General features: G+C 37.8%; 3 protein-coding genes across 3 annotated transcripts in view; 1 reads left to right on the top strand and 2 right to left on the bottom strand.

Annotated features, from left to right (window-relative positions):
• LOC133632179 (uncharacterized) overlaps positions 1–32 on the bottom strand; it is a 9100-nt gene extending 9068 nt beyond the window's left edge. Inside the window, exon 1 of the mRNA XM_062024463.1 lies at positions 1–32. This exon is cut by the window's left edge and continues 266 nt beyond it. Within this exon, the coding sequence (XP_061880447.1) occupies positions 1–20 (20 nt within the window). The 5' untranslated portion in view covers positions 21–32.
• LOC133632174 (zinc finger protein 37-like) overlaps positions 1–25000 on the top strand; it is a 162801-nt gene that overhangs the window by 91282 nt on the left and 46519 nt on the right. The gene's annotated exons all lie outside the window — the stretch shown is intronic.
• LOC133632177 (zinc finger protein 664-like) overlaps positions 5351–25000 on the bottom strand; it is a 25336-nt gene continuing 5686 nt past the window's right edge. The window contains exon 2 of the mRNA XM_062024462.1: positions 5351–7749. Coding sequence (XP_061880446.1) covers positions 6716–7749 — 1034 coding nt within the window. The 3' untranslated portion in view covers positions 5351–6715. The remainder of the gene's footprint in view (positions 7750–25000) is intronic.

Raw genomic sequence — 25000 nt, forward strand, 5'->3', positions numbered from 1 at the left:
TGAAAGGGCGCGACTGCCATCTTGTGGCGGTTTTTAAGACCGTTCAGCAAGAGAGTAGAGCTGGGAAGAGTTGCAATAGTTAAAAGTCTTAACAGGGCCACTCAGACTCAATTGGGGCCTTAAGCAGAATTTATTTGGAGCCAAAAAAGGACACTTTTTAGATATGTTAAAAGAGATGTAATACTTTTTAAATCAAACTGTAACTCAATTTGATGTGTTTCGTACTAAGACAAATTCATGCGAATGAAACCGTACAATATTTACTGTATTTAACTTACAAATAAAATTGTTAACATTATTGAAACATTCATTTATAATCCTTCCTAAATCATCACAGACCAACCTGAACCTTTTCCCACTGCCTTTCAATGTTTATCAATCGATCAATGTTTATTTATATAGCCCTAAATCACAAGTGTCTCAAAGGGCTGCACAAGACACAATGACATCCTCGATTCAGAGCCCACATAAGGGCAAGGAAAAACTCACAACCCAGTGGGATGTCAATATGAATGACTATGAGAAACCTTGGAGAGGACCGCAGATGTGGGTGACCCCTCCCCTAGGGGAGACCGGATGCAATGGACATCGAGTGGGTCTAGCATAATATTGTGAAAGTCCAGTCCATAGTGCATCTAACATAATAGTGAGAGTCCAGTCCATAGTGGATCTAACATAGTAGTGAGAGTCCAGTCCATAGACCATAGTCCATAAAAAAATTCCTAGTTTGTGAACCTGTTCTCAAACAATGGCAATAAAAACTATTCTGATTCTGATAGTGGATCTAACATAATAGTGTGAGAGTCCAGTCCATAGTGGATCTAACATAATAGTGAGAGTCCAGTCCATAGTGGATCCAACATAATAGTGAGAGTCCAGTCCATAGTGGATCTAACATAATAGTGTGAGAGTCCAGTCCATAGTGGATCTAACATAATAGTGTGAGAGTCCAGGCCATAGTGGATCTAACATAATAGTGTGAGAGTCCAGTCCAGTGGATCTAACATAATAGTGAGAGTCCAGTCCATAGTGGATCTAGCATAATATTGTGAGAGTCCAGTCCATAGTGGATCTAACATAATATGGAGAGTCCAGTCCATGGTGGATCTAACATAATAGTTTGAGAGTCCAGTCCATAGTGGATCTAACATAATAGTGTGAGAGTCCAGTCCATAGTGGATCTAACATAATAGTGAGAGTCCAGTCCATAGTGGATCTAACATAATAGTGTGAGAGTCCAGTCAATAGTGGATCTAACATAATATTGTGAAAGTCCAGTCCATAGTGGATCTAACATAATAGTTTGAGAGTCCAGTCCATAGTGGATCTAACATAATAGTGTGAGAGTCCAGTCCATAGTGGATCTAACATAATAGTTTGAGAGTCCAGTCCATAGTGGATCTGACATAATAGTGTGAGAGTCCAGTCCATAGTGGATCTAACATAATAGTGTGAGAGTCCAGTCCATAGTGGATCTAACATAATAGTGTGAGAGTCCAGTCCATAGTGGATCTAACATAATAGTGTGAGAGTCCAGTCCATAGTGGATCTAACGTAATAGTGTGAGAGTCCAGTCCAGTGGATCTAACATAATAGTGAGAGTCCAGTCCATAGTGGGGCCAGCAGGAGATCATCCCGAGCGGAGACGGGTCAGCAGCGCAGAGATGTCCCCAACCGATGCACAGGCGAGCGGTCCACCCCGGGTCCCGACTCTGGACAGCCCGCACTTCATCCATGGAGATGAAGTGCTTTTAAGACAAGCAGCAATGGTTTGCGCCACAGGAGCCAGTGGGTCTATTTGGGGAAATTTGCAATTATGTCATTTTCAGTGACAGACCAGGAAGCGGCTAGGATTTTTTGGGGGGGTTGAAATTTCATGTCATTTATTAAAGGATAATTTACATGCGCTACTTCACACAAAATGCAGAGTCTTAGGAAACTTATTATATTAAAGTTAAAGTTAAAGTACCAATGATTGTCACACACACACACACACACACACACACACACACACACACACACACACACACACACACACACACACACACACACACACACACACACACACACACACACACACTAGGTGTGGCAAAATTATTCTCTGCATTTGACCCATCACCCTTGATTGGTTTAGTATATACACTATATTGACAAAAAGCAAGGTCCATAAAGACATGGATGACAGAGTCTGGCGTGGATGAACTTGACTGGCCTGCACAGAGTCTTGACCTGAACCCAACGGAGACTTGAGAGCCAGGCCTTCTCGACCAACATCAGTGTGTGACCTCACCAATGCGCTTTTGGAAGAATAAGTCGAACATTCCTACAAACACACTCCGCAACCTTGTGGACAGCCTTCCCAGAAGAGTTGAAGCTGTAATAGCTGCAAAAGGTGGACCCACATCATATTGAACCCCAATGGGTTAGGAATGGGATGGCACTTCATGTTCATATGTGAGTCAAGGCAGGTGGCCAAATACTTTTGGCAATATAGTGTATATCTCAGGGGTCACAAACGCGGTGCCCGCGGGCACCAGGTAGCCCGTAAGGACCAGATGAGTAGCCCGCTGGCCTGTTCTAAAAATAGCTCAAATAGCAGCACTTACCAGTGAGCTGCCTCTATTTTTTAAATTGTATTTATTTACTAGCAAGCTGGTCTCGCTTTGCTCGACATTTTTAATTCTAAGAGAGACAAAACTCAAATAGAATAATAATAATAATAATAATAATAATAATTAGAAAATCCAAGAAAATATTTTAAAGACTTGGTCTTCACTTGTTTGAATAAATTCATTCATTTTTTTTACTTTGCTTCTTATAACTTTCAGAAAGACAATTTTAGAGAAAAAATACAACCTTAAAAATGATTTTAGGATTTTTAAACACATATACCTTTTTACCTTTTAAATTCCTTCCTCTTCTTTCCTGACAATTTAAATCAATGTTCAAGTCAATTTATTTTTTTTATTGTAAAGAATAATAAATTAATTTTAATTTAATTCTTCATTTTAGCTTCTGTTTTTTCGACGCAGAATATTTGTGAAATATTTCTTCAAACTTATTATGATTAAAATTAAAAAAAAATTATTCTGGCAAATCTAGAAAATCTGTAGAATCAAATTTAAATCTTATTTCAAAGTCTTTTGAATTTCTTTTAAAATTTTTGTTCTGGAAAATTTAGAAGAAATAATGATTGGTCTTTGTTAGAAATATAGCTTCGTCCAATTTGTTATATATTCTAACAAAATGTAGATTGGATTTTAACCTATTTAAAACATGGCATCAAATTTCTAAAATTAATCTTAATCAGGAAAAATTACTAATGATGTTCCATAAATTATTTTTTTTATTTTTTCAAAAAGATTAGAATTAGCTAGTTTTTCTCTTTTTTTTTCGGTTGAATTTTGAATTTTAAAGAGTCGAAATTGAAGATAAACTATGTTTCAAAATTTAATTGTCATTTTTTTCGTGTTTTCTCCTCTTTTAAACCGTTCAATTAAGTGTAAATATCATTAATTATTAATAATAACATGGAGTTAAAGGTAAATTGAGCAAATTGGCTATTTCTGGCAATTTATTTATTTTAACTGGTAGCCCTTCGCATTAATCAGTACCCAAGAAGTAGCTCTTGGTTTCAAAAAGGTTGGTGACCCCTGTTATATCTTATACTTCCTTAGTGACTGATATGAATATATTGCCAAATTTCCCCCAAAAAATTTGAGGTACCCCATGATTTGGCTTGTAAAAAGCCATATTGGGTTAGAAATCTGTGTCAAAGATATGTCAGGAAGATATGCAACATTATGTTAAATTTGTTATTGCGAACTGAAAAAATATTATTGAACAATTTCTTTCCCATAAATTTAGTATAAAACATGCATCAAATAAAATTTAAGTTTGATTTAAAAAATAGAGGGATACTTAGACAGATACAACTTATACCAGGGGTCACCAACCTTTTTGAAAGCAAGAGCTACTTCTTGGGTACTGATTAATGCGAAGGGCTACCAGTTTGATACACACTTAAATAAATTGCCAGAAATAGCCAATTTGCTCAATTTACCTTTAACTCTATGTTATGATTAATAATTAATGATATTTACACTTAATTGAACGGTTTAAAAGAGGAGAAAACACGAAAAAAATTACAATTAAATTTTGAAACAGTTTATCTTCAATTTCGACTCTTTAAAATTCAAAATTAAACCGAAAAAAAGAAGAGAAAAACTTAAAAAAAAGAATTTATGGAACATCATTAGTAATTTTCCTGATTAAGATTAATTTTAGAATTTTGATGACATGTTTTAAATAGGTTAAAATCCAATCTACACTTTGTTAGAATATATAACAAATTGGACCAAGCTATATTTCTAACAAAGACCAATCATTATTTCTTCTAGATTTTCCAGAACAAAAATTTTAAAAGAAATTCAAAAGACTTTGAAATAAGATTTAAATTTGATTCTACAGATTTTCTAGATTTGCCAGAATAATGTTTTTAAATTTTAATCATAATAAGTTTGAAGAAATATTTTACAAATATTCTTCGTCGAAAAAACAGAAGCTAAAATGAAGAATTAAATTAAAATGTATTTACTATTCTTTACAATAAAAAAAATAAATTTACTTGAACATTGATTTAAATTGTCAGGAAAGAAGAGGAAGGAATTTAAAAGGTAAAAAGGTACATGTGTTTAAAAATCCTGAAATCATTTTTAAGGTTGTATTTTTTGTCTAAAATTGTCTTTCTGAAAGTTATAAGAAGCAAAGTAAAAAAAATTATGAATTTATTTAAACAAGTGAAGACCATGTCTTTAAAATATTTTCTTGGATTTTCAAATTCTATTTGAGTTTTGTCTCTCTTAGAATTAAAAATTTCGGGCAAAGCGAGACCAGCTTGCTAGTAAATAAATAACATTTAAAAAATAGAGGCAGCTCACTGGTAAGTGCTGCTATTTGAGCTATTTTTAGAACAGGCCAGCGGGCGACTCATCTGGTCCTTACGGGCTACCTGGTGCCCGCGGGCACCGCGTTGGTGACCCCTGACTTATACAGTATAAATTGCACTTCTACATCCTGAAACAGGAGTTCAACAAAGAAGACCATGAAAGTGACAAAAAAAGCCAGAAATCATCAAATCGGTCTACACTCCAAAGTGAATGCTGTCCATTTGTATTCTGTTACTAGAACGGATGAAACTGGTATGTCCAGGCACAAGTGTTATAAAGTATGTCATGTGACTGACAGTAAATCACTGCCTGAAAAGGATCAGGCAGTCAATAACTTCATGGACACAACTAATACTGGATAAAGTCAAATAGATCCTTAACCAAAAAAACACTATATTGTTTTTATTGTTTTATGGCGTTATGCACGTCTGCGATATTTTGTGGACATACGGGGAAACAACTACAAGAGCATACGTCATTCACTAAAATGTACTATAAAAAAGTTTAGTCAGGAAAATCCACAATGTTGGTTATAGAGAACACACACCTGCGATTCATGAAATCACCATTATTATACATACATTTTCAGATCTAGTATCATTCAAAAAAATAGGTCAAATCATGCAGAAAGCAAAGAACAACATGATATCGAGTAATGCACAACAATTATTCTCGACAAGATAAGAGAAATACAACTTTAGAGAAAGAAAAACACAACCACAGCCTATATTTATATGAAATGAAATTAAAGAACGGGATTAAAGACATAACTCCAACAAAACAAATACAATACTAGCCATTTCTAGGAACAATATACGCAAATGATGTTTCCATGGTTATAGTTGTTAACTGTGTAATCTGTAAGCTTTTATTACATTATTCAGAGGTCAAAAAGGTTGGGAACAACTGAAGTAAACACTATCGCCGCACGATTATGGATGTAACAATATGAACGTTTCATATCACGATATTGCGGCCAAAATGACTACAAATATGGATATCATAATGGTATTGTTGAATGTGCTAACAATAGGTCATTAGCATTTTCAAGCTAGTTCGCAAATAGTTCCAGGAAATGAGCGAAATCGCCATACATTTTTCCAAAGTGCGGCAATGCCATTTTATCAACAACACCCAGAACGTTGAAAAGGATTCGCAAATCATTGTATTCTGTTTTTATTTATGATTTACACAAACAAAGTGTGAATGTTGTCTGTCTATCTGTGTTGGCCCTGCGATGAGGTGGCGACTTGTCCAGGGTGTACCCCGCCCATGTGCAGCTGAGATAGGCTCCAGCGACCCCGAAAGGGACAAGCGGTAGAAAATGAATGGACGGATGGAATGGGTACTCAATCACGATTGTATGCGAATTAAAATTTAAAACGGTTGTATGAACCGTCAGCAATTTACGAGCAATCGTTACATCCCTACAAAATTGACTGAAGTTAGGGTCAAAATTCGTTGGACTAAAAATAAAAATAAAAATATTCCACCATTTATATAATAATTATTTAAATTTTCCTTACCGAGATGCATCAAACGAGGGCTGCCATTTAAGCCATTGTTCCTCGCCCTCCAAAAAATTAAAATCTAATGGCTGTGGTTGGTAAGGTTACATTATTTCAATGGAGCTAAGGGTATTGACTTTAAGTATTATTGCCATGAAGAAAGTCAAAGAAAGGCCAATAGGAGTTTCCTTAGTTGAAATACTGAAAATCAATTATACGTGTCGGCCGACTGATCGTTGAAGCGCCAATTTTAAGATGTTATTCTTTATCTGAAGCTGACCCCAACCCTTCTTGAAACATGTGTTCTCCTGTGTGTGTTCTCATGTGTATCACCATTTTGGACTTTTGAGAGAATTTTTTATCGCAAAATGAACAACTAAAGGGTTTTTCCCCCGTGTGCGTCCTCATATGCGAGACCATGGTTAGCTTTCGCGCAAATCTTTTATCGCAAATCAAACAGCTAAAGGGTCTCTCCCCGGTGTGCGTGCGCATGTGCGAGCGAAACGTCGCGTCTTGAGAAAAACTTTTACCGCAAACCAAGCACCTGAAGGGTCTTTCTCCCGTGTGCGTTCTCATGTGCGTAACGACGTTGACTTTTCGAGAGAATCTTTGCTCGCAAATTGAACACCTGAAGGGTTTCTCTCCTGTGTGTCTCCTCATGTGTACTACCATCGCGCCTTTCTGGGAGAATCCTTTACCGCAAACTGAGCAAATGAAAGGTTTTTCTCCGGTGTGTGTCCGCATGTGTTGGGTCAAATTGCACTTCTGAGTGAAGCTTTTATCACAAACGGAGCAAGCCCATTGTTCTTTAACCGTCTTCTCGTTAGAGCATGCCGATTGTTTTTTGTCAGTGTGAGTCCAAATATCATCTTCACAGTCTGTATCACTGCTCAAAGGTTCTTGGGCATCATCTCGGTCTTTATCCTGAGGGCAGTGTGACTTGGTCTCATCACTATCTGATAGTGGAGCTAAGAGGTGGTCTGCTTGTGATCCTCCACAGTGGTCTCCGTGGACTTCTGTTGTCAGGTGTTGCGACAAGCTTCTTCTGCTTGGTTTGTAATGAAGCTCTGAGGATTTGTCTGCATGGTCTTCGGTCTTCACAGAGACACCAGTCAGTGGACACTTGATGAGATCAGCCTTCTCCTGCCCTAGAAGACGCTCGCCCTTCTGAGTTATCCAGAGTTCCTCCTCTTCCTCTTTAATGCAGGGGGGCTTTGGATCCTCCTGCATTAAAGGGGAGCTCACCGCTTGAGGAGGGCTTTCTCCCTGACGACCAAACAGCTGCTGGACGTCTGCGGGATACAAACTCAATTTAGCTCAGATAATGATCCTTTAAAGGTTTCTCCAAGAGCTTGCTACACATTTTTATTCATGTACTGTATGTGTGCATAGTGTTTAATGCCACGGCCATTAAATTAGTGCCTTGCCAGAATGATGACCACTGTGTACAAGATAATCTATCCCCCTTTTTTGACACTGCAGACCCTGTGTAGCTCCTTCAGCAACACACTGTACGCAGTGTACATTTGTAAATACTGTAATGTCTATTCTTTTTATTCTGGTGCGCAATGTGTGCTAGATGTGTATGTATTAGGGGTGTAACGGTACGTGTATTTGTATTGAACCGTTTCGGTTCGGTTCGGAGGTGTACCGAACGAGTTTCCACTCGGACATATTAAGTAGCGTACCGCACGTTGTGTAAACAATGCACACCGAGGCACAACACACGGCATGCTAGCAGCGACCGGGCTAGGACAACATCTAAAAGCCAGAGCTGGAAGACCCTCCTGCCTCGTTAAGATCTCCCGTTTGGGAACACTTTGGCTGCGCGATACAACAATGGAGGACGGAGGTTTCCCGACATTGTTCAACAGCTGCTTCTGACAACACGTCAAACATGCTAACCCAGGGGTAACCAACGCGGTGCCCGCGGGCACCAGGTAGCCCGTAAGGACCAGATGAGTAGCCCGCTGGCCTGTTCTAAAAATAGCTCAAATAGCAGCACTTACCAGTGAGCTGCCTCTATTTTTTAAATTGTATTTATTTACTAGCAAGCTGGTCTCGCTTTGCTCTACATTTTTAATTCTAAGAGAGACAAAACTCAAATAGAATTTCAAAATCCAAGAAAATATTTTAAAGACTTGGTCTTCACTTGTTTAAATAAATTCATTATTTTTTTTACTTTGCTTCTTATAACTTTCAGAAAGACAATTTTAGAGAAAAAATACAACCTTAAAAATTATTTTAGGATTTTTAAACACATATACCTTTTTACCTTTTAAATTCCTTCCTCTTCTTTCCTGACAATTTAAATAAATGTTCAAGTAATTTTTTTAATTTTTATTGTAAAGAATAATAAATACATTTTAATTTAATTCTTCAATTTAGCTTCTGTTTTTTCGACGAAGAATATTTGTGAAATATTTCTTCAAACTTATTATGATTAAAATTCAAAAAAATTATTCTGGCAAATCTAGAAAATCTGTAGAATCAAATTTAAATCTTATTTCAAAGTATTTTGAATTTCTTTTAAAATTTTTGTTCTGGAAAATCTAGAAGAAATAATGATTTGTTAGAAATATAGCTTGGTCAAATTTGTTACATATTCTAACAAAGTGCAGATTGGATTTTAACATATTTAAAACATGTCATCAAAATTCTAAAATTAATCTCAATCAGGAAAAATTACTAATGATGTTCCATAAATTCTTTTTTAAATTTTTTCAAAAAGATTCGAATTAGCTAGTTTTTCTCTTCTTTTTTTCGGTTGAATTTTGAATTTTAAAGAGTCGAAATTGAAGAAACTATGTTTCAAAATTTAATTGTCATTTTTTTTCGTGTTTTCTCCTCTTTTAAACCGTTCAATTAAGTGTAAATATCATTAATTATTAATAATAACATAGAGTTAAAGGTAAATTGAGCAAATTGGCTATTTCTAGCAATTTATTTAAGTGTGTATCAAACTGGTAGCCCTTCGCATTAATCAGTACCCAAGAAGTAGCTCTTGGTTTCAAAAAGGTTGGTGACCCCTGTGCTAACCCATTTGAAGCGTCACCACCGCATTCAAGCAGCCTCTCCTCGGCGAGTCAGGCAGGGCTAAAGCAATAACAAATGTTTTTATAGCAGCAGATTTAAGACCATATTGCATTAGAAACTAGATTTTGACCCACTTCTATGGTGGAAGAACAATGAGCCCAAATATCCTCTTACTGCCAAGTTAGCCAGGCTGGGGGGGGAGAAGAAAAGTTAATCTGAGGCTGAGTTGACTTGAAACTGTTTAATGTTGCACTTTTTATATGTAGAAGAAAAGTTTTGTCATTTTATTTAATCTGAGCAACAACTTGAGGCAGTTTAATGTTGATTAACGTGGACCCCGACTTAAACAAGTTGAAAAACGTATTGGGGTGTTACCATTTAGTGGTCAATTGTACGGAATATGTACTGTACTGTGCAATCTACTAATAAAAGTCTCAATCAATCAATCAAAAAAAGCAGTTTTTATGTAGAAAGGTTTTGTTAAGAAACCATTCTGAGCCTTATCTTATTTAGTTTTTATTTGATATAAAATGACCACATTAACCCTGGCAATGGACCCTGTGTGTGTATGTATGTTATGCCATTGTTTACAAATTTGGTAAATAAATAACCCAAAAATGTATATTTTGTTGTTTTCTTACTGTACCGAAAATGAACCGAACCGTGACCTCTAAACCGAGGTACGTACCGAACCGGAATTTTTGTGTACCGTTACACCCCTAATATGTATAGTGTATTATTTATTTTTTCGTACTTTTATTCTGTATGTTTTATGTTGTTTTTGTTTTTTTGTCCAGACTAGGAAGGTAACGATATGAAAATTTCATGTAACAGTTTTCGTGAACAAAATGATCCCAGTTATTTTATTTTATTTATTGTTGTATGTCAAGGATGTCAAACCCGTTTTCATTGAGGGCCACATCACAGTTAAGGCTGCCATCAGAGGGCCGCTAAAAAGAATAAATAAATAACAATATAAATATTTAATAATAAATAAATACATTTGAAAAAGAGGGCCGCTTGTAACAGCCAATAATGTATGAATTTCCCTCTGGATTTCATTATTAATTATATAAATTGTTTTAAGTAGACTGTCGATTGTACAGTAAAAACTTTACATTTACAAAATTTTACTGTAAAATAGTGTCTTAATTATTTTTTTTTTTACAACAAAATGCTGGCAGCTTAGATGCCAGAATTTTTGTGTTAAATTTACATTTGTTTTTACAACATTATATTGTGAATGGAAAAACAGTACACGTTCTTTTTTTTTTAAATTCTGGCAACTTAGCTGCCGGTTTTTCTACCGTAAAAACAAATATACTGTATTTCCATTTACAGTAAGGTTACAAACAAGATTTTACAGTAAAGATATGGCAGCTCAGTCAACAGGATTTTTTTTTCAATTTACAGTAATATGCTGTAAAGAACACCGTAAAATGTATTGTCATTTTTATTAATTTGATGGGTAGTTTGCTGTAAAGTTAAGTATTTTTATTTAGACAAAAACATGTTTGGAAAGTATGATAATATACTGTAATATTTGTTGCAATACTATTAAAGTTTAAAAAGGTATGCAATTTCAAGCAGTAACATATATTTTTTTCTGTCAAAATGAAAAAAATCAATTACATTTAGTAAGAAAATATGCAGTACTTTATTGACACATATCATTTCCAGGTGTTTACGGGCCAGATAAAATGATGTCGCGGGCCAGATCTGGCCCCCGGGCCTTGAGTTTGACACCTGTGTTGTATGTGCTTAAAATGTACTTATACGCACACTAAAATCTTTTTTTGAATAACTAAAATAAATAGACAAATGAACAAATTAAAAAGATGGTTTGACAAAAACAGACTATCTTTGAATCTCAGCAAAACTAAAATAATGCTATTTGGTAACAGCAGAAGGGAAAGTCAAACACAAATACAAATAGACGGAGAAGATATTGAAAGGGTAAAATAAAACACATTTTGGGTGTAATAATAGATGATAAAATTAATTGGAAATCTCATGTAAAAAATATACAACATAAAGTAGCAGGAAACACTTCAATAGTGAATAAAGCAAAACATGTTCTAGAACAAAAATCACTTCATATTCTCTACTGTGCTCACTAGTGTTACCATATCTGAGTTATTGTGCAGAAATATGGGGAAACAACTACAAATGTGAGCTTCATTCAGTAACTGTGTTACAAAAAAGATCAGTTAGAATAATACATCATGTTGGATATAGAGAACATACAAACACTTTATTTAATTAAATCACAATTATTGGAATTCAACGACTTGGTGCATTTGCAAACAGCTAAAATGATGTACAAAGCAAACTATAACCTGCTAGCCAAGAATGTACAACAATTCTTCTCCACAAAAGAGGAGAAATATAACCTTAGAGGAAAATCTCATTTAAAACGTTTGTATGCTAGTACAACACTTAAAATCTTTACAATATCTGTATGTGGAATTAAATTATGGAATGGATTAAGCAAAGAAATCCAACAAAGCACCAAAATGATTCAGTTTAAGAGACTGTTCAAACTACAAGTGTTACGCTGGGATTGCAGCTTACTGCGAGGTTTGTTCTCCCAGGATGCAAACGGACGACTCCGGACAGGACTTGCAGGTAGGAACATGATTTAATCGTAAATTAACACTCAAAGAGGTACGAAACTGAAAACAAACCGACGGAACAAGGTGCCGATCGCACCTGAAGCTAAGGCTACTACTTAGCACAGACTAGAGAACACTAGCAGGGGCTAGGAGACAAGCAAAACGTACGTAACAGTAGCGTGACACAAACAAAGAAGCCAGACCAACTGACTGGCAAAGGCAGGCTTAAATAATGTCTCTGATTACAAACAGGCGCGCGTCTCGAACACAAGAGGCAGGTGAAACTAATTCGTAGCCATGGTAACAAACTCAGAGGTGCATAAACAGGAACTAAAGGAGTCCAAAACTAACAGAAAACCCAAGTGACTCGAAAAACTTAAACAGACTATGATTCGGGCAGCGGATCATAACAACAAGTGTTCACAAAGTACACTGAACAAGAATTACGATGAACATCTTGCAGTGTTTCCCACACATTCATTTATTTGTGGCGGCCCGCCACGAAAGAATTACGTCCGCCACAAATTTAAAAAAAATACAAATAAAAAAATAAATAAATATATATATATACAGGTATATATATATTTGTTGTCCTGTCCAGCTTCTCAGGCAAATCATATAGTTGATGTAGATGCCCATATAGGCTGTTCAGATTTACTTTACAAAAGAGAAGAGTAGGATATTTCTCTTGTTGCCTTATTTGTATTTGACCACTACTGTTTTCTGTTTATTTGTTACTGACTGTGGCAGGACACCTCTGCCTCTGTTTCACTTTATGTTGCTGGTAAATAATATGGTTGTAGTAGTAGGCTAAAGTTAAATTATTTAGTATGCACTAATTAAAGGGACCTTTAATATATATATATATATATATATATATAGACCTTTAAGAGACATTTTAGCTTTTATATTTTATAAGATATATTTTTTGTAAGAACCACAATTAATAAATATATTTCAGTGAACAACTTATTGTTCAAATCTGTATATAAATATGTACATAAAGTGTTGTAATTATATTGTAAAATGGATGGATGGATGGATGGATGGATGGACGTTTAAAACAAAACTGTTATTATTAATTAGTAAGTATGCATTTTTTTAGCCTTTTTAGAGAAAATCATATCATTGTAGTAAATTATGCAAATTATTCGATGATGTCATGGTGACCACGCCCATAGCCACGCCCCCACCGCCACAGGTATCTTGGCAGTTTATGGGAAACACTGTCTTGAACCCTTTTTTTTTTTATAGAGACAATTATTAATTATTTATTTGTTCACTGTGATGTTACAGAGAACAAGGAAATTGGATAAAATTGCTATGTATGAAAAGGGGGAGGATTAAATAAGCTCTGCTTCTTCCTACTCCTTTTCGGACGTGCTGTAATGAAACAACTGGAAATATGCGATGCATTACATTGTATCGTATGCATGTTCCAAATAAACCGGAACTGAACCGAACGGAACAGTTAGAAAAGCCACCATTTTGCATGTTTTGTGTTTCTTACGCTTCATTGATAGTGTTTTAGTCAAAAAAACAAAACAAAAAACATCCATTGCCATTTGTCTCATAACGATTGTGAACAATAGGCAAAATTCCCCAAAAAGTGCAGTTCCCCTATAACAGAAAAGTTACTTTTCATATTAGGTACTACTAGGGCTGGGCGATATATGGAATATACGCTACTCGATAAATCGCGGGTTTGTCTCTGTGCGATATAGAAAATGACTATATGGTGATATTGGAGTATACGTTCTCACACAGTTGCTTTTAGCTGCGGCCATTACACTACAGGCTCTTCTCACTCTTTCTTGTCTCTCCTTCTCACAGAGACATAAAACAAGCGCACCTTCTTACATACGTCACATACTGTCGCGCGTGCAACGTCATACGCTCTCGCGGAGCAGGGAGGTAGCGGCACGGGTAACGTTAGCTGTGGTGCGAGTGGTAACACGAGCGAAAGAAGGTGCGAATCTGGGAGCAAATGAAGGAAGAATTAATTCCCAAGAAAAACAGCAGGGGGTCCAATCGTCTGGCGGTGGCTTGGCTTCAAGCGGGAAGATGTTGAACAGACAACCGTAATATGTCAAGTATGCGGCAAAAGCGTTGCTACAAAAAGTAGCACCACTGCTAATGTGTAGCATCATTTGAAAAGTCACCCGCTAGAGAATGAAGAGTGCTTGAAACTCCACATGTCAAAAAATAAATACAAATAAAATAATAATAATAATAAATAAATAAATAAATTAAAAATAAAAACTCCCTCACGTGCAACATGAAGAAGCCACCGGTCAATCACGATCCGGGACTGTGCAATCAGCGATTACACGCCAACTGGACAATATTTACCATATTTATTTACATATTTAATCCACAATAAAAAGCCTGCACAGCATAGGAGGTAGGAAACACTGACTCCCACCCCCTCAGCACACCGGGAACCAGCATTACTCCTCTCTAGTCAGTTTACTAGTCCCTTTATACTTTTTATTGTCTCGTTTTTTTTTACATTGCCTCTTAGAGTGGTCTTAGGCCATATTGTACATTGTGTATATTGTGTTGTTTCAGTGTATTGTGTGGTTTCTTCTTTTTTTTAAAATGCAAAGCACCTCAGGGAAGCAACCTAAATTTCGTTGGACCTGTACCTGTACATGCACAATGACAAATAAAGATCATTCATTCATTCATTCATTCATTCATTCATGTCAACATCTCCGTTCGGTGTCCCAGCAACAAAATGCCCAACCATTTCCACATCAACACCGTATGAAACAAATAGTCAACAACATAAGGAGATAACGTCCGCAGGAACCTACCACATAGTGAAGGACATACACTACCGTTCAAAAGTTTAGGGTCACCAAAACAATTTTGTGGAATAGCCTTCATTTCTAAGAACAAGAATAGACTGTCGAGTTTCAGATGAAAGTTCTCTTTTTCTGGCCATTTTGAGCGTTTAATTGACCCCACAAATGTGACGCTCCAGAAACTCAATCTGCTCAACGGAAGGTCAGTTTTGTAGCTTCTGTAACGAGCTAAACTGTTTTCAGATGTGTGAACATGATTGCACAAGAGTTTTCTAATCATCAATTAGCCTTCTGAGCCAATGAGCAAACACATTGTACCATTAGAACACTGGAGTGATAGTTGCTGGAAATGGGCCTCTATACACTGTGGATAATGCATATGTTTAAGAGCTATTTCTTTATTCATAATCATGTTTGAATCAGCTCATATTTTCTTTCCTTAATTTTACTCTGTATACTAGTTTCTCTTTGTCTTCAGATTGCCTGGTTAGACAGGGTCGTAAACCATCAGGAATGTGAACACAACCCCCAAGTCTCTCTTCTTATCAGTGTTGAGGGGGGGAAATGGGGGCTTTCTTTGTGTGAAAAGAGTTGCTTTTGGCCGGTGGAATGCCAGATCAACTTGGGCTGCGCATTTGTATGTGTTGTTCGAGGCTGGTCTCATTATTGCCAAAGCTTTGACAATAAAATTACAAAATACCTATTCTGTGCTTGGTGGTGCGTTTGAGTTCAGTTGATATGTCATTAAGGAACTTGGGACTGACCAGCGTTTTACATCCCACTTGGAGGAACATCTGGTCAAACGCAACAATTTGGGGGCTCGTCCGGGATGACACGCTGACCATTGGACCTTCTCTTGCAATCTTCTGGACAGACTCACATGGCCAAAACATAATTCAAGGTAAGCAGAACCTTTCTTTTTAGATAAAATCTGCATTAGGAGTCTGCCCAGAAGTCTGTAAGTTAAACACTGCTTTGTACCCCAGACACAGAATGGTGATTTTGATAGATTGATTGCATTTTTGCCGAGCCTGCCATTGCATTAAAATTGTAAATAAGTGGTCAACTCACGTCATTGTGTCTCGATTACCGTGACGGGCAGTTTCATTGACGAGTGAACTAATAGTTGGGTGTGGCTCACCCTGGGTAGTTGGTCGCCGCCTAAAAGAGTAACGGGTTGGATGCCCATCATATGGTACAGTAAATACTCCCCGGTTGTGAGATCCCTGTTGACATTTTTATGTGCACACAAATTAAGGATGGGTCGGAGGCCATTTGTAAAATACAATAAATACTCCCTGGTTGCGAGTTCCCTACGGCATTAACGTGTGCGTTAAAATTAAGAAACGTACGGGAGGAGGCCCTTCTGTACCATATGATAAATTCCACGGCTGGAGGCCATTTGTAATAAATACAATAAAGATTCCCCGGTTGTGAGGTCCCGGCGACACTTTAGTGTGCGCTAAAATTAAGGAAAAATAGACACAATGGCCAAGGAGTGTGACAGAAAAGAAAGTGATGACGGCTGGGGAAAATGTGATGAATCATTACTGTTTAATAATCCATTGAATGCACTGTTGTCGACAATGGAATTAGCAGGTAAAGTTTAAAAAGAAAAAAAAAAGAAAAGAGAACGTTCCTTGAAAGGGTTAAGAGGGAGTTTACAATACTCGAAAAGTTGTGAACTCAAACGTCTGGTAAAATAAAAAATAAAATAAAAAAGTAACTGGAAGTTTTATGGTAAAGTGAAACGCAGAGAGAGTGCTTACGTGTGCGTGGGTGTGTGTGCGTAGGGCTGTAGGCACTTGCTTGTGTGTGCGTGAGTGCTTACACGTGCTTGTGTGTGTGCGCGCGCTGGTGAAAATGGAACAGAGTTGGTGCTCGAGAATTTAAGAGTTTGGCGTATGATAAAAGTAAACGGGGATTACGTGGAAAAACGAAATGCAGCAAAAGAACCGATGATTAATGAGACAAATAGGACAGACTAGACTGATTGGTGTTTTGCCTGCCGCGCATGCGCAAGACAATTCAAACGACCCGCCCAGACTTTGACTAGGCCACCGCCCCCTACTCCAGTGAGAAGGAGAGAGAGAGAAAAAGAGAGCAGGTGAAGGAAGATTGAGGGAGAAGAGGATGGTTTGAGAAAATATGGGAAAAGGATGTTTATAACCTTACGTTATGTGAATGGTTTCTAGGAGAACAGAAAATAGAAACATTGTGTGAAGTGTAAGGAAGAGATGGATACAGGATGTTGTTTGTAAAGGAAAACGAAAGTGAAGAAAAGATGAGAAAGTGACAAATGAAGGTATTCGTAAATGGTATGCTGTTGATTGTGGTTAGCTGCAAGTTTGTTTATTTGTTTGTTTGTTTAGTTGTTTGAGTGAAATGGGAAGAAATCAATAGGAGACTTTAGAAGCATTTTGTATCGTTGTGTTTCCACACAAGATGGCAAAAATACAGAACAACAAGCAGGATTAATGGCTGAATCTTCGACCTCACCGATAACACCATACGTTACAAACATAGCTACTGCTATGCGCAGTCTCTTTCCTCAAGATGAGGATGATAAGGCTAATGACAGAGCAGCAAGGAAGCAACTCCTTAATTTACAGATCGCTGAAAATAAAAGGTTAAAAGAACCAAAAGGTCAAAGATCAGCTAGGATATATTCAGCAGTGGGTGACCTTGCTTTTGAGTTCCAACAGGTGGAGGAAAGAATCCTCAACAGACGTGCGACCAGACGGTTGGACTCGGGTGGTGGACAACACGATGCTTCAAAGCCAGTCCGGGGTGGAAACTGTTTCGGCTGTGACTAGCCTGGTCACTGGAGTCGTGAACATTTTCGAACAGGAAAGGTTCCGTAGTGCCAACAAACAAACACAAAAGCGTGGCAAAGGACGCCCACCGCAGGAGCCCCAGCAGGAGATACAGACTGGCCCCCTGCTGGACATGAGTGTCAACGACAATGTTATCAGTTCGTGATTGACACTGGCGCCACCCATTCGATTCTGAATGCAGAGGTACCAAAGAAACTGTGTGCTTCCTCTTTAAAGGTCGAAGGCTTCGCTGGGGTCACAAGGTTACCTGTCACCAAACCACTTCCGGTTCAGATTGCTGGACCTCCTTTACAGACTGTACCCTGACATTCAAATCGCACAGAAGGAACATTCCTGGTGTTACCTGACGGCTTAACCACCAAGCTGCGACACCACTACCAAGGCTCCTACCACAGCCTGAAACAACAGGAATGGCTGACATCCAACTGCTCTAACAGTGAAAACCCTGACTGGCTGAGATGCTTCCGTGTGTTCTGCCACCCGACTCGCCAGATGTTATGATCACCAGTTAGACACTCATACCAGGAGACCTTTGACTCCTTTGTATATTTATATATATGTTGGAACTCAAGGTGTGGTTGCTCATGTTGACCTATCTTTGAAACAACTAGCATGGTATAAGATGGACACAATTGTGTCCCACATTGTTCACTTGCTCTCTGTCTCGCCTACAAAACCAAAGAACTTAGGTGCAATGATAAGACACGGCGTAGCTGCCAAACATTACACCGACACCCAAATACCTATTCTGTGCTTGGTGGTGCGTTTGAGTTCAGTTGATATGTCATTAAGGAACTTGGGACTGACCAGCGTTTTACATCCCACTTGGAGGAACATCTGGTCAAACGCAACAACACCTATGTAGATATTGCACCAAAAACCAGACATTTGCAGCTAGAATAGTCATTTACCACATTAGCAATGTATAGAGTGTATTTCTTTAAAGTTAAGACTAGTTTAAAGTTATCTTCATTGAAAAGTACAGTGCTTTTCCTTCAAAAATAAGGACATTTCAATGTGACCCCAAACTTTTGAACGGTAGTGTACACTATTTGATTTCCTGTTATGCAGCTCATTTTTATTTGACACTTATTGAAATATCTTGTGTGCATTAAAACCAGGACAAACAGGCTAGAGAACCGCTTCTTCCCCAGGGCCACAACCACCCTGAACGGACTGCCCCATTGTCCCTCATAAACTGCCTTCACTCTATAGAGTGTACATTGTACAGAGAGTATAGAGTGTACACTGTTCTCTTCCACACCTTTCTTTGCACTTCTTTTTTAAAATATTTTTACACATTGTTTTCTTGCATGCACACTGCGTAATGACAATAAAGCTGATTCTGACATCATGCACAAAAGTGCACTTTATTTCTTTTTAACTATTGTAGTGGCGTTCTGTACAAAAAGTGCACTTTGAAGGCCCACTGAAATGATTTTTTTTTATTTAAACGGGAATAGCAGATCCATTCTATTTGTCATACTTGATCATTTCGCGATATTGCCATATTTTTGCTGAAAGGATTTAATAGAGAAAATCGACGATAAAGTTCGCAACTTTTGCTCGCTGATAAAAAAAAGCCTTGCCTGTACCGGAAGTAGCGTGACGTCACAGGAGCTAGTATTCCTCACAATTCCCCGTTGTTTACAATGGAGCGAGAGAGATTCGGACCGAGAAAGTGATGATTACCCCATTAATTTGAGCGAGGATGAAAGATTCGTAGATGAGGAACGTTACAGTGAAGGACTCGAGAGACAGTGATGGACGTATCTTTTTTCGCTCTGACCGTAACTTAGGTACAAGCTGGCTCATTGGATTCCACACTCTCCTTTTTCTATTGTGGATCACGGATTTGTATGTTAAACCACCTGGGATACTATATCCTCTTGAAAATGAGAGTCGAGAACGCAAAATGGACATTCAGTGCCTTTTATCTCCACGACAATACATCGGCGAAATGCTTTAGCTACGAGCTAACGTGATAGCATCGTGCTTTAACTGCATATAGAAACAAAAAAATAAACCTCTGACTGGAAGGATAGATAGAAAATCAGCAATACTATTAAACCGTGGACATGTAAATACACGGTTAATGCTTTCCAGGCTGGCGAAGGTTAACAATGCTGTGCTAACGACGCCATTGAAGCTAACTTAGCAACTTAGCAACGGGACCTCACAGAGCTATGCTAAAAACATTAGCTCTCCACCTACGCCAGCCAGCCCTCATCTACTCATCAACACCCGTGCTCACCTGCGTTCCAGCGATCGGCAGAAGGACGAAGGACTTCACCCGATGCGTTTGGCGGCCCGGAGACGTAGGAAGTCAAGGTGAGGTCGGCGGCTAGCGCGGCTAGCGCTCCAACAAAGTCCTCCTGGTTGTGTTGCTGTAGTCCGCTGCTAATACACCGATCCCACCTACAACTGTCTTCTTTGCAGCCTTCATTGTTCATTAAACAAATTGCAAAAGATGTCCAAAATACTGTGGAATTATGAAATGAAAACAGAGCTTTTTGTATAGGATTCTACGGGTACCATAACTTCCGTTACTCTGACTTTGTCACGCGCATACGTCATCATACCGCGATGTTTCAGCCGGATATTTCCCGGGAAGTTTTAAAAGTCACATTATAAGTTAACCCGGCCGTATTGGCATGTGTTGCAATGTTAAGATTTCATCATTGATATATAAACTATCAGACTGCGTGGTCGGTAGTAGTAGGTTTCAGTAGGCCTTTAATTTAGTGTTGCTTTGATATGTCATCTTAGTGACATCATGCACAAAAGTGCACTAATAGCTTGTTTTAAAATGTGTCTGACAATCTTGCACTTTCTGTTTTGGAAATGACATGAATGTTTGTGCCACTGCTTAATAACTGTTTAATAAATACACTTTTGGTTGTGATTCCCCTCTCTGCATGAAAGTTAAAAAGTAGCATATATTAATGCAGTATGAAGAAGAATATTTTAATGTAGACACATAGAATCCTCATACTGCTGTGATTATATGCGTCAAGTGTTCATTCAAGGCTAAGGCAAAATATCCAGATATATATGGTGTATCGTGACATGGCCTGGTGTCTGTCGCCGTCATCTCCCTTAGTCAAACGCAACACCCCCTCTCCCCCAACCCCGCCCACCTCAACCTCCTCATTCTCCATAACTTGAGTTGATTTATTTTGTAAAACCTTGTTACATTGTTTAAAGGCCTACTGAAATGAAATTGTCTTATTTAAACGGGGATAGCAGGTAGGGATGATGTTTGATAAGAAATTATCGAGTTCGAGTCTATTATCGAATCCTCTTATCGAACCGATTCCTTATCGATTCTCTTATCGAGTCCAGATAGGTTGTTGTATATGGAAAAAAACACACAATATTTGGTTGAACAAAAGCTCACTTTTATTATATAAGAAAACAATTTAATCTAATAAATAAATAAATATTGACTGTTACCCCCCTAAAAAAATAAAATAAATAAATAAACATTGACTGTTGTTACCCAAAGTATATTAAGTGGGATTTTTCAGAAAAACAAATATATACAGTAACACAAAAACAACCTGTCTCTGTGATCACTATAGGTGTATAAATAATAATATAGTGTTAAATAAAATCAGTCCCTTGGGCACAAAACTGAAAATAATACAGCTCTCCAAAAAGTGCACTTCTGCTGCTATTTGACATAACTGTTTGTTATGATGCTTTGACATTTTTGCACTTTAAAGAAAGACAGACAATTCTATGAAGAGAAAAGTTCTTTGCAAATGTGGTTACAATGCTAAAAAATGAAAAGTTAAAGCTAAAAAAAAGAAATACACTTTATTGAGTTAACATTATTTCTTTATAGGGGGAAAGATGTTACGAGCTAGGGAATATAACAACTACACTACCCAGCATGCAACGGGAGTGACGAGCATGCGCGGTAGCCCCGAAAAGTGTTGTTGCATGTCGTCACCCGTGAAAGTAAACGTCAAGAACTCAGCCAACACGCCTCGTCTGCTATATTTATAATTAGACAGACAACACATATACAGTGTGAAAAACAAAAGTTCAAAAAGGGAGATGTGTTGTATATATATATGTATGTGCTGCGGTGTCATATATGTTGTATATATATATGTATGTGCTGCGGTGTCATATATGTTGTATATATATATGTATGTGCTGCAGTGTCATATATGTTGTATATATATGTATGTGCTGCGGTGTCATATATGTTGTATATATATATGTATGTGCTGCGGTGTCATATATGTTGTATATATATATGTATGTGCTGCGGTGTCATATATGTTGTATATATATATGTATGTGCTGCGGTGTCATATATGTTGTATATATATATGTATGTGCTGCGGTGTCATATATGTTGTATATATATATGTATGTGCTGCGGTGTCATATATGTTGTATATATATATGTATGTGCTGCAGTGTCATATATGTTGTATATATATGTATGTGCTGCGGTGTCATATATGTTGTATATATATATGTATGTGCTGCGGTGTCATATATGTTGTATATATATATGTATGTGCTGCGGTGTCATATATGTTGTATATATATATGTATGTGCTGCGGTGTCATATATGTTGTATATATATATGTATGTGCTGCGGTGTCATATATGTTGTATATATATATGTATGTGCTGCAGTGTCATATATGTTGTATATATATGTATGTGCTGCGGTGTCATATATGTTGTATATATATATGTATGTGCTGCGGTGTCATATATGTTGTATATATATATGTATGTGCTGCAGTGTCATATATGTTGTATATATATGTATGTGCTGCGGTGTCATATATGTTGTATATATATATGTATGTGCTGCGGTGTCATATATGTTGTATATATATATGTATGTGCTGCGGTGTCATATATGTTGTATATATATATGTATGTGCTGCGGTGTCATATATGTTGTATATATATATGTATGTGCTGCGGTGTCATATATGTTGTATATATATATGTATGTGCTGCAGTGTCATATATGTTGTATATATATGTATGTGCTGCGGTGTCATATATGTTGTATATATATATGTATGTGCTGCGGTGTCATATATGTTGTATATATATATGTATGTGCTGCGGTGTCATATATGTTGTATATATATATGTATGTGCTGCGGTGTCATATATGTTGTATATATATGTATGTGCTGCGGTGTCATATATGTTGTATATATATGTATGTGCTGCGGTGTCATATATGTTGTATATATATATGTATGTGCTGCAGTGTCATATATGTTGTATATATATATGTATGTGCTGCAGTGTCATATATGTTGTATATATATGTATGTGCTGCGGTGTCATATATGTTGTATATATATATGTATGTGCTGCGGTGTCATATATGTTGTATATATATATGTATGTGCTGCGGTGTCATATATGTTGTATATATATGTATGTGCTGCGGTGTCATATATGTTGTATATATATATGTATGTGCTGCAGTGTCATATATGTTGTATATATATATGTATGTGCTGCGGTGTCATATATGTTGTATATATATATGTATGTGCTGCGGTGTCATATATGTTGTATATATATATGTATGTGCTGCGGTGTTGTATATATATGTATGTGCTGCGGTGTTGTATATATATGTATGTGCTGCGGTTGCTTTAAGAAGGTTGCGCCAGCTGCCGTAAAGGAGGTGCGTTGCTAGCCTGGTTGCTATGTTTCCGGTGGGTCGTAAAAGTGTTCTTCATGAGTTTGTACCCTGCTCAAATCTCTCAGTAAAGTTATTCATTGGATTATATCTTTTGTTTTGAACTTTATTACACCTTGGAGCGCTTTTTCCCGTCCATTGTTTTCCTGCTTTCGCTATCTGCGCCTAATGACTGAGCTACGTGACTGATTTATTGTGATGTCACACGGAGCATTTCTGGTCGGGACGGGATTCGTTCCGAGGGATTCGAATAAAGAACCAACTCTTTTCTTTACTATCGTGGTCTCGATAACGGGTACCGGTTCTCAAAAAGGGATTCGAGTCCGAGGACTCGGTTATTTTCTTATCGAACAACCGGGAATACCGGTTTCGAGTATCATCCCTAATAGCAGGTCCATTCTACGTGTCATACTTGATCATTTCGCGATTTTGCCATATTTTTGCTGAAAGAATTTAGTAGAGAACATCGACGATAAAGTCTTGGTCGCTGATAAAAAAAAAGCCTTGCCTGTACCGGAAGTAGCGTGACGTCACAGGTTGTGGAGCTCCTCACATCTGCACATTGTTTACAATCATTCCCACCAGCAGCGAGAGCATTTCGGATCAAGAAAGCGACGATTACACCATTAATTTGAGCGAGGATGAAAGATTCGTGGATGAGGAAACTGAGAGTGAAGGATTAGAGTGCAGTGCAGGACGCCAGGGTGTATCTTTTTTCGCTCTGACCGTAACTTAGGTACAAGGGTTCATTGGATTCCACACTTTCTCCTTTTTCTATTGTGGATCACGGATTTGTATTTTAAACCACTTCGGATACTATATCCTCTTGAAAATGAGTCGAGAACGCGAAATGGACATTCACAGTGACTTTTATCCCCACGACAATACATCGGCGAAGCACTTTAGCTTCGGAGCTAACGTGATAGCATCGTGCTTAACTGCGGATAGAAACAGAAGAAACATGCCCCTGACTGGAAGGATAGACCGAAGATCAACAATACTACTATTACTTCTACTCTCAGGAGACACTGAACTAAACCACACGGTTAATGCTGTCCCGCCTGGCGAAGCCTAGCAATGCTGTTGCTAACGACGCCATTGAAGCTAACTTAGCTACGGGACCTCGACAGAGCTGTTCTAAAAAAATTAGCTCTCCACCTATGCCAGCCCTCATCTGCTCATCAACACCCGTGCTCACCTGCGTTCCAGCGATCGACGGCGCGACGGAGGACTTCACCACGATCATCGGTGCGGTCGGCGGCTAGCGTCGGATAGCGCGTCTGCTATCCAACTCAAAGTCCTCCTGGTTGTGTTGCTGTAGCCAGCCGCTAATACACCGATCCCACCTACAGCTTTCTTCTTTGCAGTCTCCATTGTTCATTAAACAAATTGCAAAAGATTCACCAACACAGATGTCCAGAATACTGTGGAAGTTTGCGATGAAAACAGACGACTTAAGCTGGCCACCGTGCTGTTCCAAAATGTCTGCTACAATCCGTGACGTCACGCGCAAACGTCATCATACCGAGACGTTTTCAGC

This window comes from Entelurus aequoreus, linkage group LG17, assembly GCF_033978785.1.
Source record: "Entelurus aequoreus isolate RoL-2023_Sb linkage group LG17, RoL_Eaeq_v1.1, whole genome shotgun sequence".
Lineage (NCBI taxonomy): Eukaryota > Metazoa > Chordata > Actinopteri > Syngnathiformes > Syngnathidae > Entelurus > Entelurus aequoreus.